The 17197-nt window shown below is 62.6% G+C and overlaps 1 protein-coding gene across 7 annotated transcripts in view; it reads left to right on the top strand.

Annotated features, from left to right (window-relative positions):
* ARFIP2 (ARF interacting protein 2) overlaps positions 1-17197 on the top strand; it is a 46409-nt gene that overhangs the window by 13859 nt on the left and 15353 nt on the right. For all 7 annotated transcript variants that reach the window (XM_089775864.1, XM_089775865.1, XM_089775862.1 and 4 more), the window contains one exon: positions 15904-16019. In XM_089775864.1, coding sequence (XP_089631990.1) covers positions 15904-16019 — 116 coding nt within the window. The remainder of the gene's footprint in view (positions 1-15903; positions 16020-17197) is intronic.

Here is a 17197-nt window from a genome sequence, read left to right as displayed (position 1 = left end):
CCTCCTCCTGCCCTCTCCCCTGGCTAGACCCTCCTCCTGCCCTCTCCCCTGGCTAGACCCTCCTCCTGCCCTCTCCCCTGGCTAGACCCTCCTCCTGTCCTCTCCCCTGGCTAGACCCTCCTCCTGTCCTCTCCCCTGGCCAGACCCCCCACCAGCACCCTCCTCCTGTCCTCTCCCCTGGCCAGACCCCCCACCAGCACCCTCCTCCTGTCCTCTCCCCTGGCCAGACCCCACCAGCACCCTCCTCCTGCCCTCTCCCCTGGCTAAACCCTCCTCCTGCCCTCTCCCCTGGCCAGACCCCCCACCAGCACCCTCCTCCTGTCCTCTCCCCTGGCCAGACCCCCCACCAGCACCCTCCTCCTGTCCTCTCCCCTGGCCAGACCCCACCAGCACCCTCCTCCTGTCCTCTCCCCTGGCCAGACCCCCCACCAGCACCCTCCTCCTGCCCTCTCCCCTCGCCAGACCCCCCACCAGCACCCTCCTCCTGTCCTCTCCCCTGGCCAGACCCCCCACCAGCACCCTCCTCCTGCCCTCTCCCCTCGCCAGACCCCCCACCAGCACCCTCCTCCTGTCCTCTCCCCTGGCCAGACCCCCCACCAGCACCCTCCTCCTGTCCTCTCCCCTGGCCAGACCCCCCACCAGCACCCTCCTCCTGTCCTCTCCCCTGGCCAGACCCCCCACCAGCACCCTCCTCCTGTCCTCTCCCCTGGCTAGACCCTCCTCCTGCCCTCTCCCCTGGCCAGACCCCACCAGCACCCTCCTCCTGCCCTCTCCCCTGGCCAGACCCCCCACCAGCACCCTCCTCCTGCCCTCTCCCCTGGCCAGACCCCCCACCAGCACCCTCCTCCTGCCCTCTCCCCTGGCCAGACCCCCCACCAGCACCCTCCTCCTGCCCTCTCCCCTGGCCAGACCCCCCACCAGCACCCTCCTCCTGCCCTCTCCCCTGGCCAGACCCCCCACCAGCACCCTCCTCCTGCCCTCTCCCCTGGCCAGACCCCCCACCAGCACCCTCCTCCTGCCCTCTCCCCTGGCCAGACCCCCCACCAGCACCCTCTTCCTGTCCTCTCCCCTGGCCAGACCCCACCAGCACCCTCCCCCTGCCCTCTCCCCTGGCCAGACCCCCCACCAGCACCCTCCTCCTGCCCTCTCCCCTGGCCAGACCCCCCACCAGCACCCTCCTCCTGCCCTCTCCCCTGGCCAGACCCCACCAGCACCCTCCTCCTGCCCTCTCCCCTGGCCAGACCCCCCACCAGCACCCTCCTCCTGCCCTCTCCCCTGGCCAGACCCCACCAGCACCCTCCTCCTGCCCTCTCCCCTGGCCAGACCCCCCACCAGCACCCTCCTCCTGCCCTCTCCCCTGGCCAGACCCCCCACCAGCACCCTCCTCCTGCCCTCTCCCCTGGCTAGACCCTCCTCCTGCCCTCTCCCCTGGCTAGACCCTCCTCCTGCCCTCTCCCCTGGCTAGACCCTCCTCCTGCCCTCTCCCCTGGCTAGACCCTCCTCCTGCCCTCTCCCCTGGCTAGACCCTCCTCCTGCCCTCTCCCCTGGCTAGACCCTCCTCCTGCCCTCTCCCCTGGCTAGACCCTCCTCCTGCCCTCTCCCCTGGCCAGACCCCCCACCAGCACCCTCCTCCTGCCCTCTCCCCTGGCCAGACCCTCCTCCTGCCCTCTCCCCTGGCTAGACCCTCCTCCTGCCCTCTCCCCTGGCCAAACCCCCCACCAGCACCCTCCTCCTGCCCTCTCCCCTGGCCAGACCCTCCTCCTGCCCTCTCCCCTGGCTAGACCCTCCTCCTGCCCTCTCCCCTGGCCAGACCCTCCTCCTGCCCTCTCCCCTGGCCAGACCCTCCTCCTGCCCTCTCCCCTGGCCAGACCCTCCTCCTGCCCTCTCCCCTGGCCAGACCCCCCACCAGCACCCTCCTCCTGCCCTCTCCCCTGGCCAGACCCTCCTCCTGCCCTCTCCCCTGGCCAGACCCTCCTCCTGCCCTCTCCCCTGGCCAGACCCCCCACCAGCACCCTCCTCCTGCCCTCTCCCCTGGCTAGACCCTCCTCCTGCCCTCTCCCCTGGCCAGACCCTCCTCCTGCCCTCTCCCCTGGCCAGACCCCCCACCAGCACCCTCCCCCTGCCCTCTCCCCTGGCCAGACCCCCCACCAGCACCCTCCTCCTGCCCTCTCCCCTGGCCAGACCCCACCAGCACCCTCCTCCTGCCCTCTCCCCTGGCTAGACCCTCCTCCTGCCCTCTCCCCTGGCTAGACCCTCCTCCTGCCCTCTCCCCTGGCCAGACCCCCCACCAGCACCCTCCTCCTGCCCTCTCCCCTGGCCAGACCCCCCACCAGCACCCTCCTCCTGCCCTCTCCCCTGGCCAGACCCCCCACCAGCACCCTCCTCCTGCCCTCTCCCCTGGCCAGACCCCCCACCAGCACCCTCCTCCTGCCCTCTCCCCTGGCCAGACCCCCCACCAGCACCCTCCTCCTGCCCTCTCCCCTGGCCAGACCCCCCACCAGCACCCTCCTCCTGCCCTCTCCCCTGGCCAGACCCCCCACCAGCACCCTCTTCCTGTCCTCTCCCCTGGCCAGACCCCACCAGCACCCTCCCCCTGCCCTCTCCCCTGGCCAGACCCCCCACCAGCACCCTCCTCCTGCCCTCTCCCCTGGCCAGACCCCCCACCAGCACCCTCCTCCTGCCCTCTCCCCTGGCCAGACCCCCCACCAGCACCCTCCTCCTGCCCTCTCCCCTGGCCAGACCCCCCACCAGCACCCTCCTCCTGCCCTCTCCCCTGGCCAGACCCCCCACCAGCACCCTCCTCCTGCCCTCTCCCCTGGGCAGACCCCCCACCAGCACCCTCCTCCTGCCCTCTCCCCTGGCTAGACCCTCCTCCTGCCCTCTCCCCTGGCTAGACCCTCCTCCTGCCCTCTCCCCTGGCCAGACCCCCCACCAGCACCCTCCTCCTGCCCTCTCCCCTGGCTAGACCCTCCTCCTGCCCTCTCCCCTGGCCAGACCCCCCACCAGCACCCTCCTCCTGCCCTCTCCCCTGGCTAGACCCTCCTCCTGCCCTCTCCCCTGGCTAGACCCTCCTCCTGCCCTCTCCCCTGGCTAGACCCTCCTCCTGCCCTCTCCCCTGGCTAGACCCTCCTCCTGCCCTCTCCCCTGGCTAGACCCTCCTCCTGCCCTCTCCCCTGGCTAGACCCTCCTCCTGCCCTCTCCCCTGGCCAGACCCCCCACCAGCACCCTCCTCCTGCCCTCTCCCCTGGCCAGACCCTCCTCCTGCCCTCTCCCCTGGCTAGACCCTCCTCCTGCCCTCTCCCCTGGCCAAACCCCCCACCAGCACCCTCCTCCTGCCCTCTCCCCTGGCCAGACCCTCCTCCTGCCCTCTCCCCTGGCCAGACCCTCCTCCTGCCCTCTCCCCTGGCCAGACCCTCCTCCTGCCCTCTCCCCTGGCCAGACCCTCCTCCTGCCCTCTCCCCTGGCCAGACCCTCCTCCTGCCCTCTCCCCTGGCCAGACCCTCCTCCTGCCCTCTCCCCTGGCCAGACCCTCCTCCTGCCCTCTCCCCTGGCCAGACCCTCCTCCTGCCCTCTCCCCTGGCCAGACCCCCCACCAGCACCCTCCTCCTGCCCTCTCCCCTGGCCAGACCCTCCTCCTGCCCTCTCCCCTGGCCAGACCCTCCTCCTGCCCTCTCCCCTGGCCAGACCCTCCTCCTGCCCTCTCCCCTGGCCAGACCCCCCACCAGCACCCTCCTCCTGCCCTCTCCCCTGGCTAGACCCTCCTCCTGCCCTCTCCCCTGGCCAGACCCTCCTCCTGCCCTCTCCCCTGGCCAGACCCCCCACCAGCACCCTCCCCCTGCCCTCTCCCCTGGCCAGACCCCCCACCAGCACCCTCCTCCTGCCCTCTCCCCTGGCCAGACCCCACCAGCACCCTCCTCCTGCCCTCTCCCCTGGCTAGACCCTCCTCCTGCCCTCTCCCCTGGCCAGACCCCCCACCAGCACCCTCCTCCTGCCCTCTCCCCTGGCCAGACCCTCCTCCTGCCCTCTCCCCTGGCCAGACCCTCCTCCTGCCCTCTCCCCTGGCCAGACCCTCCTCCTGCCCTCTCCCCTGGCCAGACCCCCCCCCCACCAGCAGCCTCCTCCTGCCCTCTCCCCTGGCCAGACCCCCCCCCCACCAGCACCCTCCTCCTGCCCTCTCCCCTGGCCAGACCCCCCACCAGCACCCTCCTCCTGTCCTCTCCCCTGGCCAGACCCCCCACCAGCACCCTCCTCCTGCCCTCTCCCCTGGCTAGACCCTCCTCCTGCCCTCTCCCCTGGCTAGACCCTCCTCCTGCCCTCTCCCCTGGCCAGACCCCCCACCAGCACCCTCCTCCTGCCCTCTCCCCTGGCCAGACCCTCCTCCTGCCCTCTCCCCTGGCCAGACCCTCCTCCTGCCCTCTCCCCTGGCCAGACCCCCCACCAGCACCCTCCTCCTGCCCTCTCCCCTGGCCAGACCCTCCTCCTGCCCTCTCCCCTGGCCAGACCCTCCTCCTGCCCTCTCCCCTGGCCAGACCCTCCTCCTGCCCTCTCCCCTGGCCAGACCCTCCTCCTGCCCTCTCCCCTGGCCAGACCCCCACCAGCGCCCTCCTCCTGCCCTCTCCCCTGGCCAGACCCTCCTCCTGCCCTCTCCCCTGGCCAGACCCCCCACCAGCACTCTCCTCCTGCCCCCTCCCCTGGCCAGACCCCCCACCAGCACCCTCCTCCTGCCCCCTCCCCTGGCCAGACCCCCCACCAGCACCCTCCTCCTGCCCCCTCCCCTGGCCAGACCCCCCCACCAGCACCCTCCTCCTGCCCCCTCCCCTGGCCAGACCCCCCACCAGCACCCTCCTCCTGCCCTCTCCCCTGGCCAGACCCCCCACCAGCACCCTCCTCCTGCCCTCTCCCCTGGCCAGACCCCCCACCAGCACCCTCCTCCTGCCCTCTCCCCTGGCCAGAACCCCCCCCCCCACTTGCGGCCTGCCTCTGGCATGATCCCCACGAGCACCCTGCTCCTGCCCCCTCCCGCTGGCCAGATCCTGCTAGCACCCTGCCCCCCCCCCCGGCCTGATCCCCACCAGCACCCTCCTCCTGCCCTCTACCCCGGCCAGACCCCCCACCAACACCCTACTCCTGCCCCCTCCCCCGGCCAGACCCCCCACCAGCACCCTCCTCCTGCCCTCTCCCCTGGCTAGACCCTCCTCCTGCCCTCTCCCCTGGCCAGACCCCCCACCAGCACCCTCCTCCTGCCCTCTCCCCTGGCCAGACCCCCCACCAGCACCCTCCTCCTGCCCCCTCCTCTGGCCAGACCCCCACCAGCACCCTCCTCCTGCCCCCTCCCCTGGCCAGACCCCCCACCAGCACCCTCCTCCTGCCCTCCCCCCCGGCCTGATCCCCACCAGCACCCTCCTCCTGCCCTCTCCCCTGGCCAGACCCCCCCCCCCCCACTGGTGCCTGCCTCTGGCCCGATCCCCACCAGCACCCTGCTCCCGCCCCCTCCCCCTGGCCAGACCCCCCACCATCACCCTGCTCCCTTCTTCTGGCCAGACCCCGCCAGACCCCCACCATCAACCTTTTCCCCAGTCAGACCCCCACCTGCACCCTGCTCCTGCCCTATCCCTCCTGGCCAGATGTCTGCCCCCAGCTTGCCCCTGTACCCTACCTCCCACCCAGATTCAGTACCCCCATCCCTATCCCACTCACTGGCAGCCCTGTCCGGCACACTGGGTCCCTCATCTTGGCCCCACCTCAGAGTGTAGAGGGGCCCACAAAATCCACTAGCTGTGGAAGTCAGAAGAGTTAATCTGGCCTGAGGCCTTGAACCTCAGTGCTACTTATCCCCCCGCCATGGGGCTGGAGTGCCAGGGGCGGGAGGTGTCTCAGTTGGGCTTTTTTGAGTCTCTCTTGTGTGGTCCTGACTGATTTTTCTGTGGGTCAGTCACCCCTGACCCACAACAGGTCCCCCACCCCTGCCATAAAAAACGACAATACGGAAACATTTTGTATGAGACACTCTTTTACTGAAGATGAAGCCTGGCCAGCAAGCCCCCATCTGCCCACAGCATCATAACACCCCTGCACCCCTCACAGATCCCAACCCTGAGCCCATCATACACCTGAGCCCCTCGGTCCCCAAAGTCCTGCACCCCCACATCCCCCGTCTTCTGCCACAACGCTCCTGCCCCATCTGCACACTGCACCCCTGTGTCCTGAGCCCATCATACACCTGAGCCCCTCGGTCCCCAAAGTCCTGCACCCCCACATCCCCCGTCTTCTGCCACAACGCTCCTGCCCCATCTGCACACTGCACCCCTGTGTCCTGAGCCCATCATACACCTGAGCCCCTCGGTCCCCAAAGTCCTGCACCCCCACATCCCCCGTCTTCTGCCACAACGCTCCTGCCCCATCTGCACACTGCACCCCTGTGTCCTGAGAACATCATACACCTGAGCCCCTCGGTCCCCAAAGTCCTGCTCCCCCACATCCCCCGTCTTCTGCCACAACGCTCCTGCCCCATCCGCACCCCTGTGTCCTGAGCCCGTTGTACTCCCAACCTCCCTCCTGAGCCCCTCATGCACCCCCCCAGCCACAGGCCAGCAGCTTGCCCTGTACCCCAACCCTCCACCTGGCCCCAACCCACGTACCTCGCCAGCGTCCCCTTCCCACAGCCAAACCCTCATTCCCACCCCAGAGCCTGCCCCGCCTGTCTCAGCCCCGAGAGTGAGTAAGGGGTGGGGGACAGCAAGAGGGGAGCGAGAGGGCGGCATCTTGGGGAAGGGATGGGCTGGCGCGTGGCTGCCCCTGACATTGAACAGGTGGTGCAGCACGTAAAAAGGCTGCAGGCCACTGCGGGACAGTAATCCCCGCTCCCACCCCAACCTCCCCCGGCAGCCTGCCCCAGAGCCCGGCCTGGTCCCTCAGCGTCTGCAAGGAGGATCTGCCTGCACCTTGGCCTGGAATTCAGCGGCCGGGGAGAGGACGGGGCCTGTTTCCCGCCCACCCCCCTGCTGTCTGTGTCCGGGGGTCCCAACCCTGCTGAGCCTGGCCCCTGGGGCCCCTTGTCTGCTGCCCACTGGTTCTGGCTACGGATAGCGACCAGAGCACTGTGGGGTCCTTTGGGTCACTTCTCTAGGTCACCCCCTTCAGCACCCTAACGGGCAGGTGCTGGTGCACCCCCACTTCCTTGGGGGCCCTCCTTAGCCCCCGGGCTACAGGCACCTTGAATGGGATCCCATCTTTGCCTCTCAGGTCAGCTGGGCGTTGGGTACCATGCGGTCTGGGGCCATTGGCTCGGGCTGAGCCAGCGCCACCCCCTTGCCCGTGTCCCAGTAGCCTGTCACCTTCCTGCCATCCACCTCCAGGGGCACGTGGCTCTCGCTCTGCAGGGGCCCCCTGCCCACTCGCTACACGGAGAGACCCGCCTCCGGAGCGCCAGGTCCCCTGCTGGAGCTGCCTGGGCTGAGTCTGCCTGCCCGCCCCACCCCGGGGCAGCCTGGGAAGTCTCGGGCTGTGGGCACAGGTCCCACGGTCCCCTCAGGCCGGCCGGGGACTGGCTGCTCCTCCGGGGGGCGGCGTGGTGGGTCCTCCCGTCTGGGAACCCTGGTAGGCGTCGGTGGGATTCCCCTTCACGTATCGGCCTGGTGCTCCGGCTTCCTCTCCTCCAGCCAGGCTCGCGTCGGGGGCAGGGCGGTTCATAGAGCTGCTTTGGAAGTGTCAGCGTCACCAGGTCCCCTGCGGCCTGGGCCCCAGCCCCCACTTGCAGCAGGCGGGAGGCCAGGTCTGTGTAGGTCTCAGGGCCCTTCTGCGCCTCCTGGAGCTTGGGCCTGCGCCTCAGGGGTCATCCCGAACTCGTGCAGCAGGGCCTGTGTGACCCGTCCGTATCCCCCGGCTGCAGCCGTCCAGCTTCCGGGGGAGAGCTGCTGGAGCCAGTCGGCTGGGGGACCCTGTGCAGCTCGCACTCCATCCTTAGTAATTAGCAGTCCTACTTCTTCCCTATAGCAGTCCTACTCCCTATTTGTTTTAACAAATAGGGAGGAACTAGTTGAGAACTTGAAAGTGGAAGACAGTATAGGGGACAGTGATCACGAAATAATAGAGTTCATGATCTTAAGGAAAGGTAGAAGGGAGACCACCACAATTGAGGTTATGGATTTCAGGAAGGCAGATTTTGATAAGCTCAGAGAACTTGTAGGTAAGGTCCCATGGGAAGCAAGACTGAAGGGAAAAACAACTGAGGAGAGTTGGAAGTATTTCAAAGGGACGTTGTTAAGGGCCCAAAAGCAAACAATTCCGCTGTGTAGGAAAGATAGAAAATATGGCAAAAGACCAGCTTGGCTTAACAAGGAGATCTTGCACGATCTCAAAATAAAAAAGGAGTCATATAAAAAATGGAAACTAGGACAACTAACAAAGGATGAATATAGGCAAGCAACACGGGATGCAGGGGCAAGATTAGAAAGGCAAAGGCACAAAATGAGATCAAACTAGCTACAGGCATAAAGGGAAACAAGAAGACCTTTTATAAATACATTAGAAGCAAGAGGAAGACCAAGGACAGGGTAGGCCCACTGCTTAGCGAGGAGGGAGAAGCAGTAACAGGGAACTTGGAAATGGCGGAGATGCTCAATGACTTCTTTGTTTTGGTCTTCACCGAGAAGTCTGGAGGTGTGCCTAACGTAGTGAATACAAGCAGAGAGAGGGTAAGTTTAGAAGATAGGATACACAAAGAACAAGTTAAAAATCACTTAGGAAAGTTAGATGTCAGCAAGTCACCAGGTCCTGATGAAATGCATCCCAGGATACTCAAGGAGCTGATAGAGGAGGTATCTGAGCCTTTAGCTATGATCTTTGAAAAATCATGGCAGACAGGGGAGATTCCAGAAGACTGGAAAAGGGCAAATATTGTGCCCATCTATAAAAAGGGGAATAAGAACAACCCAGGAAATTATAGACCAGTCAGTTTAACGTCTGTCCCAGGGAAGATAATGGAGCAGGTAATTAAGGAAATCGTATGCAAACACTTGGAAAGTAATAAAGTGATAGGGAATAGCCAGCATGGGTTTGTGAAGAACAAGTCATGCCAAACTAATCTGATAGCTTTCTTTGAAAAGATAACGAGCCTTGTGGATAAGGGAGAAGCGGTGGATGTCATATACCTAGACTTTAGTAAGGCATTTGATACGGTCTCGCATGATATTCTTATTGATAAACTAGGCAAATATAACTTAGATAGGGCCACGATAAGGTGGGTGCATAATTGGCTGGATAACCGTAGTCAGAGAGTTGTTGTTAACGGTGCTAAATCCTGCTGGAAAGGGATAACAAGTGGAGTTCCTCAAGGGTCTGTTTTGGGACCCGTACTGTTCAATATCTTCATCAATGATGTAGATATTGGGATAGAGAGTACGCTTATTAAGTTTGCAGATGATACCAAACTGGGTGGGGTTGCAACTTCTTTGGAGGATAGGGACATAATTCAAAATGACCTTAGCAAGTTAGAGAAATGGTCAGAGGTAAACAGGATGAGGTTTAATAAAGAGAAATGCAAAGTGCTCCACTTAGGAAGGAACAATCAGTTCCATACATACAAGATGGGAAGCGACAGTCTAGGAAGGAGCATGGCGGAAAGGGATCTAGGGGTCATAGTGGATCACAAGTTGAATATGAATCAACAGTGTGATGCTGCTGCAAAAAAAAGCAAATATGATTCTAGATTGTATCAACAGGTGTGTTGTAAGCAAAACTCGTGAAGTCATTCTGCCGCTCTACTCTGCACTAGTTAGGCCTCAGCTGGAGTACTGTGTCCAGTTCTGGGCGCCACATTTCAAGAAAGATGTGGAGAAATTGGAAAGGGTACAGAGAAGAGCGACAAGAATGATTAAAGGTTTAGAGAACATGACCTATGAAGCCAGGCTTCATGAACTGGGCTTGTTTAGTTTGGAAAAAAGAAGATTAAGGGGGGACATGATAGCGGTTTTCAAATATCTAAAAGGGTGTCACAAGGAGGAAGGAGAAAATTTGTTCCTCTTGGTTTCTGAGGACAGGACAAGGAGTAATGGGCTTAAAGTGCAGCAGGGGAGGTTTAGATTGGACATTAGGAAAAAATTCCTAACTGTCAGGGTGGTCAAATATTGGAATAAATTGCCAAGGGAGGTGGTGGAATCTCCCTCTCTGGAGATATTTAAGAACAGGTTAGATAGACATCTGTCAGGGATAGTGTAGACGGAGCTTGATCCTGCCTTGAGGGCGGGGGGCTGGACTCGATGACCTCTCGAGGTCCCTTCCAGTCCTATTATTCTATGATTCTATGATTCTTTTTTTGTGTTTTTCCTATTTATATGGCTATAAAACCTTTTACTATTGGTTTTAATTCCCTTTGCAAGGTCCAACTCTACCTGACTTTTAGTCTTTCTCACTTTGTCCCTACATGCTCTAACCTCAATAAGGCAGCTTTCTTTACTGATCCCTCCCATCTTGCACTCCTTAATGCTTTCTGCTTTTTCTTAATCACCTCCCTGAGATGCTTGCTCACCCAGCTTGGTCTAACACACCTGCCTATACATTTTTTCCCTTTTCTTGGGATACAGGCTTCTGACAGCTTCTGCAACTTTAACTTAAAATAATTCCAGGCCTCTTCCACCCCAAAATCCATAATTTCTTTAGTCCAAACAACTTCCCTAACGAATTTCCTTAATTTACTAAAGTTAGCCCTTTTGAAATAAAAAACCCTCGTCTCAGATTTATTTTTGTTTATCCTTCCATTTAATTTGAACTGAATTAGCTCATGATCACTCGAGCCAAGGTTGTCCCCTACAACCATTTCATCTCTGAGGTCCTCACTACTCACCAAATCTAAAATAGCACCCCCCCCCCTTGTTGGTTCAGCAACTACTTGATGAAGGAATTCATCAGCTCTTGTCCCTGGGGCTGTGCCAGTTAGCACAGTCACTGCCTGGACAGTCCTGGCCCACTGCTCTGTCCCCGGCAGAACCCTCCAGAGTGAGCACAGAGCGCGTATCCGTAGCGCCGCATGCCGATATCCCACGTACGGGAGCGCGGAGCGCGTATCTGTAGCGCCACACACAGATATCCCACGTACGGGAGCGCAGAGCACGTATCCGTAGCGCCACACACAGATATCCCACGTACGGGAGCACGGAGCGCGTATCTGTAGCGCCGCACGCCGATATCCCACGTACGGGAGTGCGGAGCGCATATCCGTAGCGCCACACACAGATATCCCACGTACGGGAGCACAGAGCACGTATCCGTAGCGCCACACACAGATATCCCACGTACGGGAGCGCGGAGCGCATATCTGTAGCGCCACACACAGATATCCCACGTACGGGAGCGCGGAGCGCGTATCTGTAGCGCCACACACAGATATCCCACGTACGGGAGCACAGAGCACGTATCCGTAGCGCCGCACACAGATATCCCACGTACGGGAGCGTGGAGCGCGTATCCATAGCGCCGCATGCCGATATCGCACGTACGGGAGCGCAGAGCGCGTATCCATAGCGCCACACACAGATACCCCACGTATGGGAGCGCGGAGCGCGTATCCATAGCGCCGCACACAGATATCGCACGTACGGGAGTGCGGAGCGCGTATCCGTAGCGCCACACACAGATATCGCACGTACGGGAGCGCGTATCTGTAGCGTCACACACAGATATCCCACGTACGGGAGCGCAGAGCACGTATCTGCAGCGCCACACACAGATATCGCACGTACGGGAGCGCGTATCCGTAGCGCCGCACGCTGATATCGCACATAGGTGAGCGCAGCGCACGTATCCGTAGCGCCACACACAGATATCGCACGTACGGGAGCGCGTATCCATAGCGCCGCACGCTGATATCGCAGGTATGTGAGCGCAGTGCACGTATCCGTAGCGCCACACAGATATCGCACGTACGGGAGCGCGTATCCATAGTGCCGCACGCTGATATCGCAGGTATGTGAGCGCAGTGCACGTATCCGTAGCACCACACACAGATATCGCACGTACGGGAGCGCGTATCCATAGCGCCGCACGACGATATCCCACGTACGGGAGCGCGGAGCGCGTATCCATAGCGCCGCACGCCGATATCCCACGTACGGGAGCGCGGAGCGCGGAGCACGTATCCGTAGCGCCACACACAGATATCCCACGTACGGGAGCGCGGAGCGCGTATCCGTAGCGCCGCACACAGATATCCCACGTACGGGAGCGCGGAGCGCGTATCCATAGCGCCGCACGCCGATATCCCACATACGGGAGCGTGGAGCGCGTATCCGTAGCGCCGCACGCCGATATCCCACGTACAGGAGCGCGGAGCACGTATCCGTAGCGCCACACACAGATATCCCACGTACGGGAGCGCGGAGCGCGTATCCATAGCGCCGCACGCCGATATCCCACGTACGGGAGCGCGTATCCGTAGCGCCGCACACCGATATCCCACGTACGGGAGCGCGTATCCGTATCGCCGCACGCCGATATCCCACGTACGGGAGCGTGGAGCGCGTATCCGTAGTGCCGCACGCCGATATCCCACGTACGGGAGCGCGGAGCACGTATCCGTAGCACCACACACAGATATCCCACGTACGGGAGCGCGGAGCGCGTATCCATAGCGCCGCATGCCGATATCCCACGTACGGGAGCGTGGAGTACGTATCCGTAGCGCCGCACTCAGATGTCCCACGTACGGGAGCGCGGAGCGCGTATCCATAGTGCCGCATGCCGATATCCCACGTACGGGAGCGCGGAGCGCGTATCCGTAGCGCCGCACGCCGATATCCCACGTACAGGAGCGCGGAGCGCGTATCCGTAGCGCCGCACACAGATATCCCACGTACGGGAGCGCGGAGCGCGTATCCGTAGCGCCGCACGCCGATATCCCACGTACGGGAGCGCGGAGCGCGTATCCGTAGCGCCGCATGCCGATATCCCACGTACGGGAGCGCGGAGCACGTATCCGTAGCGCCGCACGCCGATATCCCACGTACAGGAGCGCGGAGCGCGTATCCGTAGCGCCGCACACAGATATCCCACGTACGGGAGCGCGGAGCGCGTATCCGTAGCGCCGCACGCCGATATCCCACGTACGGGAGCGCGTATCCGTAGCGCCGCACGCCGATATCCCACGTACAGGAGCGCGGAGCGCGTATCCGTAGCGCCGCACGCCGATATCCCACGTACGGGAGCAGCACACACACAATCAGTAGGACATAAGCTTTCATATGACACCTCATGTGGCCCCCTTTGTATAGACTTTTGGGGCAAACACCCCCCTGTGGGCGCAGCCGTGACTTGTCTGAACCCCTTTAAAATCCAGTAACGTGACACACGGCCCTCCACGTCCTTAGCCGCAGCTCAATCTCCAGGCATCACAGCTGTGCCGAGGAGATCCTGCCTGGGACGAACTGCTGCTGGCGGAGCGTGGCCTGGCGGGCCCCACATGCCTGTCAGGCAGTTCCTTGCCCCTTCTCCTGTCTCAGAGCCTGAAACTCCCCAGGGGTGTCTGGCTGCTCCCTGCTGGGACAGGATCCAGCCCCCTGGAAGGATCATTCTCTTCCAGCCGGCAATCAGCTGGGACTTGGTCAGTTCCCCCACGGGCAGGCCCCCCTCCTTGCACAGCCCCAAGGCGCCTGCCTTCAGGAGTCGGGTGTAGGCCATCTCCCTCCATTCCCCGGGTGCAGACACACCGGCCAATGCTGCAGCACCCCACGATTCCCAGGAAGAACCCTTCCTGGGCCCCCCTTCCCCGCAGAGTTAGACCGCCCTCTCCTGGGATCACTTCCCACAGTCCACAGGGGAACCTCTTCTGGGGGGGGGGGCACCCCTTCTCCGTGGCCCCACTTGGGTTAAGCTGCTTTCCTCTCCACTTCCTGGAACTGCGTCCCATGGCCTCCAGTGCCTGGCTCTTGCAAGCCCCCTTCCTTCTCCTGTGCCCAGTGACTTCCTGGCAGATGCTCCGTCCACGGGGTACAGTCCATCCCACCACTGTCCTCTAGTGTGGGGGAGTCCCCAGCCCTGCACCCCGATGCGCAGCAGGTAGAACACAGGAGTTACACATTGACACAGACACAGCGTAGCCTGGACTTGTTACAGGAGCCAGGAACGTTCAGTACAGCCCAGCCTGGGGAGACTGGGCCCTGTTCCCCCTTCCTGCTCAATACCCCCCTCTCGTCCTGAAAACCAGCCAAGACTGACCCATACCCCAGACCCTAGTCCCCAGCCTGGTGTCAGCCCTGCCCCCTTTGTTCCCTTCCCGGGCCCAGGGTGTTATCTACTGTTCCCTGGCCCTCAGGACCTCCCCAGTGAGTCCTGCCCAGCTTCCCCGTCTTCATCCAGACAGTGCACTGTGCCCAGGGAAACTGAGGCACGCACACACACCTGGAGTCCTTACAGAACAGCAGACTCACATACAGCACCGCAAGGCCAACAGAATATGGCCCAAATACAGTCCCACTATGTCACTGTGTCACTGAGGGTATGTCTAGACTCCGTCCCTGTCGCCAGAGGGGTGTGAATTAGACTGACATTGCTAATGGCGCGGGGATTTCAATAGCCCGCGCTTCATTAGAATAAAAATGGCCGACATGGCAATTTGCCGGTAAAAAGTGGCAGTCTAGACGTGGGTCGGTCGACAAGGAAAGCCTTTTCTGACCGATCCCTTATGCCTCGTGCAACGACGTTTGCTGGATCGGTCGGAAACAGCTTTCCTTGCTGACCAATTCCTGTCTAGACTGCTGCTTTTTGCCGGCAATGTGCGGGAGATTGGAATCCCTGCGTCATTAGCAATGTTGGTCTGTCTAATTCACACCCCTCTGGCGACAGAGGGATGGAGTCTAGACATGCCCTGAGCATGGTGTATACATCCCAATGCCGGCGGGAGGGAGATTGAGGCATTTGGTTGGCTACATGGCATGGAAAGGGACAAAAGGGGAGACTGTGTCATGCTCTGTGGTTAGCATGTGGAACTCCTTGCCACAGGATGTCACTGAGAGAAGAGGGTAAATCCTGATGTGGGGCATGGGGAGAGGAAGATTAGGGCAGCTGGTTGGTCACACAGCACAGGGACCGGGGGATGCTCCGTGGCATGGAAAGGGAAGACTGCCATGGTTCGTGGTTAGCCTGTGGAACTCCCCACCACGTGATGTCACTGAGGCCTTAGCAAGACTTTGAGTGGCCTGGCCACTCTGGGGGGGCGGGACTAGCCAGAGGGATAGGAGGGCCGAGCAGTTTGGGCAGGAATATGAAGCCTGCTCATCTCTGAGTATCGGTGTCCCAGATGAGTCCCTCCTGGGGGCAGGTTCCCCGCTGCTGCCTTAGCAGCACATGGTGCTAGGCCCGAGTCTGGGCCTTGCGCCGCCACCAGAGCAGCACAGGACACAGCCAAGGCAAGGCCCCATTGCCGGGAGCAGGATGGAGATGGCTGGCTTAGCCCTGCCGGGCCCTGGGAGTCTGCTGCAGGCCGGGGCCTTCCTGCCGCTGCCCTGCTGTGGGGTGGGGTGGGGTGGAGGCACTGAGGGGGCCTTGCAGGGCATAGGCAAAGTGCCACTGTTCCAGCCGGTGGGGGGCACTGTGGCCTGGCGGCCGTCACCCCTCAGAGGCACTTCCCCTGCCACCCCTCTTCTGCTGGGCCGGCGGGCACGGCCAGAGTGCCAGCAACAGCCACTCTGCAAGCCAGGGCGCTGGTGGGGACCGGGAGGCGGCTGTGCCCAAGCGTGCTGCTCCCTGGATCCCCTGCCTCCGGGAGCGGGGGATATTGGCACAGCAGCACCATGCGGCTGGCGACAGTCCCCCAAGGGCTGGTGGGGCGGCACTGTAGGGCGCCCAGACCTGCAGCGAAGAGGCCTGGGAGGAGACGCTGCCCGACCTGCCAGCCCCGTGCTCTGTGTGTTCCAGGCTCCGGGCTGCACCAGCCCCAGCCCAGCCCCACGGCAGCGGGGGACGAGGCCGCTCGGGGTCTTGCTGTGGAGAAGTTTGATATTGTCAAGAAATGGGGCATCAACACATACAAGGTGAGTTTCCACCTCGGTCAGGCGGGGGGAGACAGGGGCACGGGGGGCTCTCTCAAAGGAGTGGGGGCGGAGGGGGCTCTCCCAAAGGAGCGGGGGCAGAGGGGGCTCTCTCAAAGGAGCGGGGGGCAGAGGGGGCTCTCCCGAAGGAGCGGGGGGCCGGAGGGGGCTCTCCCGAAGGAGCGGGGGCCGGGAGGGGGCTCTCCCGAAGGAGCGGGGGGGCCGGAGGGGGCTCTCCCGAAGGAGCGGGGGGCCGGGGGGCAGAGGGACTGTCACATGGGGGGGCTGTCCCGGTCACGTTAGCGGAGTATAAGGGAAGCAGCCAGGTCACTGCTGCGCCCATGGGGGGGGTGGGGGGTTTGCCCCAAAAGTTGGTCCGAAGGGGCCCTGTGAGGTGTCGAACAAAAGCTACTTTCTACTGAGTCTGTGGGGCAAACCTTTGCCGGGGGGCGTGGGGGGCAGCAGGCCCCGTGCTGCCGGGCTGGGAGGGCCCCGCTGGGCATGCTCCCAGCAGAGCCGTATATAAAGGCGGGGAGCCCGGCAAGGGGCCCAGGCTGCCGCCCCGGTGTCCCTGCAGCAGCTGAAGCCAGAGCCAGAGCGGCAGGAAGCAGCCCGGGGCCAGGGCTTGCCGGATTCCCCACCCAGCAGGCAGGAGCGTGAACCCTGCCTGCTGGGACCCGGTGGAGGGGGGCCCCGGGTGCCCCGCCCCCCCTTTCCGCGGCAAACACGCCGGCCAGGGGGGGCTTTTTCCGGAGCTAGGCCCCAGAGACCATATATACCCTGCTAGGGGGGCCTGGACTTGGGGCTAGCTCTGGGAATACCATATTTGCCCTGAGAGAGGGGCCGAGACTTTTGGGACTTTGGGTACTGTATATGCCCTGAGAGAAGGGCCTGGACCGACACACGGGCCAGTAGAGGGGGGCTGCAGCCCCCGGGGGGCCTACCCCTTGACAGATGGGACTTGGTCCTGCTGTGCAGGCAGGGGACTGGACTCAGTGACCTTCAAGGCCCCTTCCAGTTCTAGGAGACAGGCATCTCCAGTCATTTAAAAAAAACCATTGTGTCTGCTCGTCATAGATCGGTTCCTGTCCGTGTGGAGTTAGGAATATGGACTCTGTGTGGAGACGGGACGTTTCTCTGCATTGCTTGAGCAATGGGCTCAGCCTATGGACATGCTAATT

Source organism: Pelodiscus sinensis, chromosome 1, assembly GCF_052426305.1.
Source record: "Pelodiscus sinensis isolate ZL-2025 chromosome 1, ASM5242630v1, whole genome shotgun sequence".
Classification (NCBI taxonomy): Eukaryota; Metazoa; Chordata; order Testudines; family Trionychidae; genus Pelodiscus; species Pelodiscus sinensis.
This window is presented reverse-complemented; position numbering and strand designations above follow the sequence as displayed.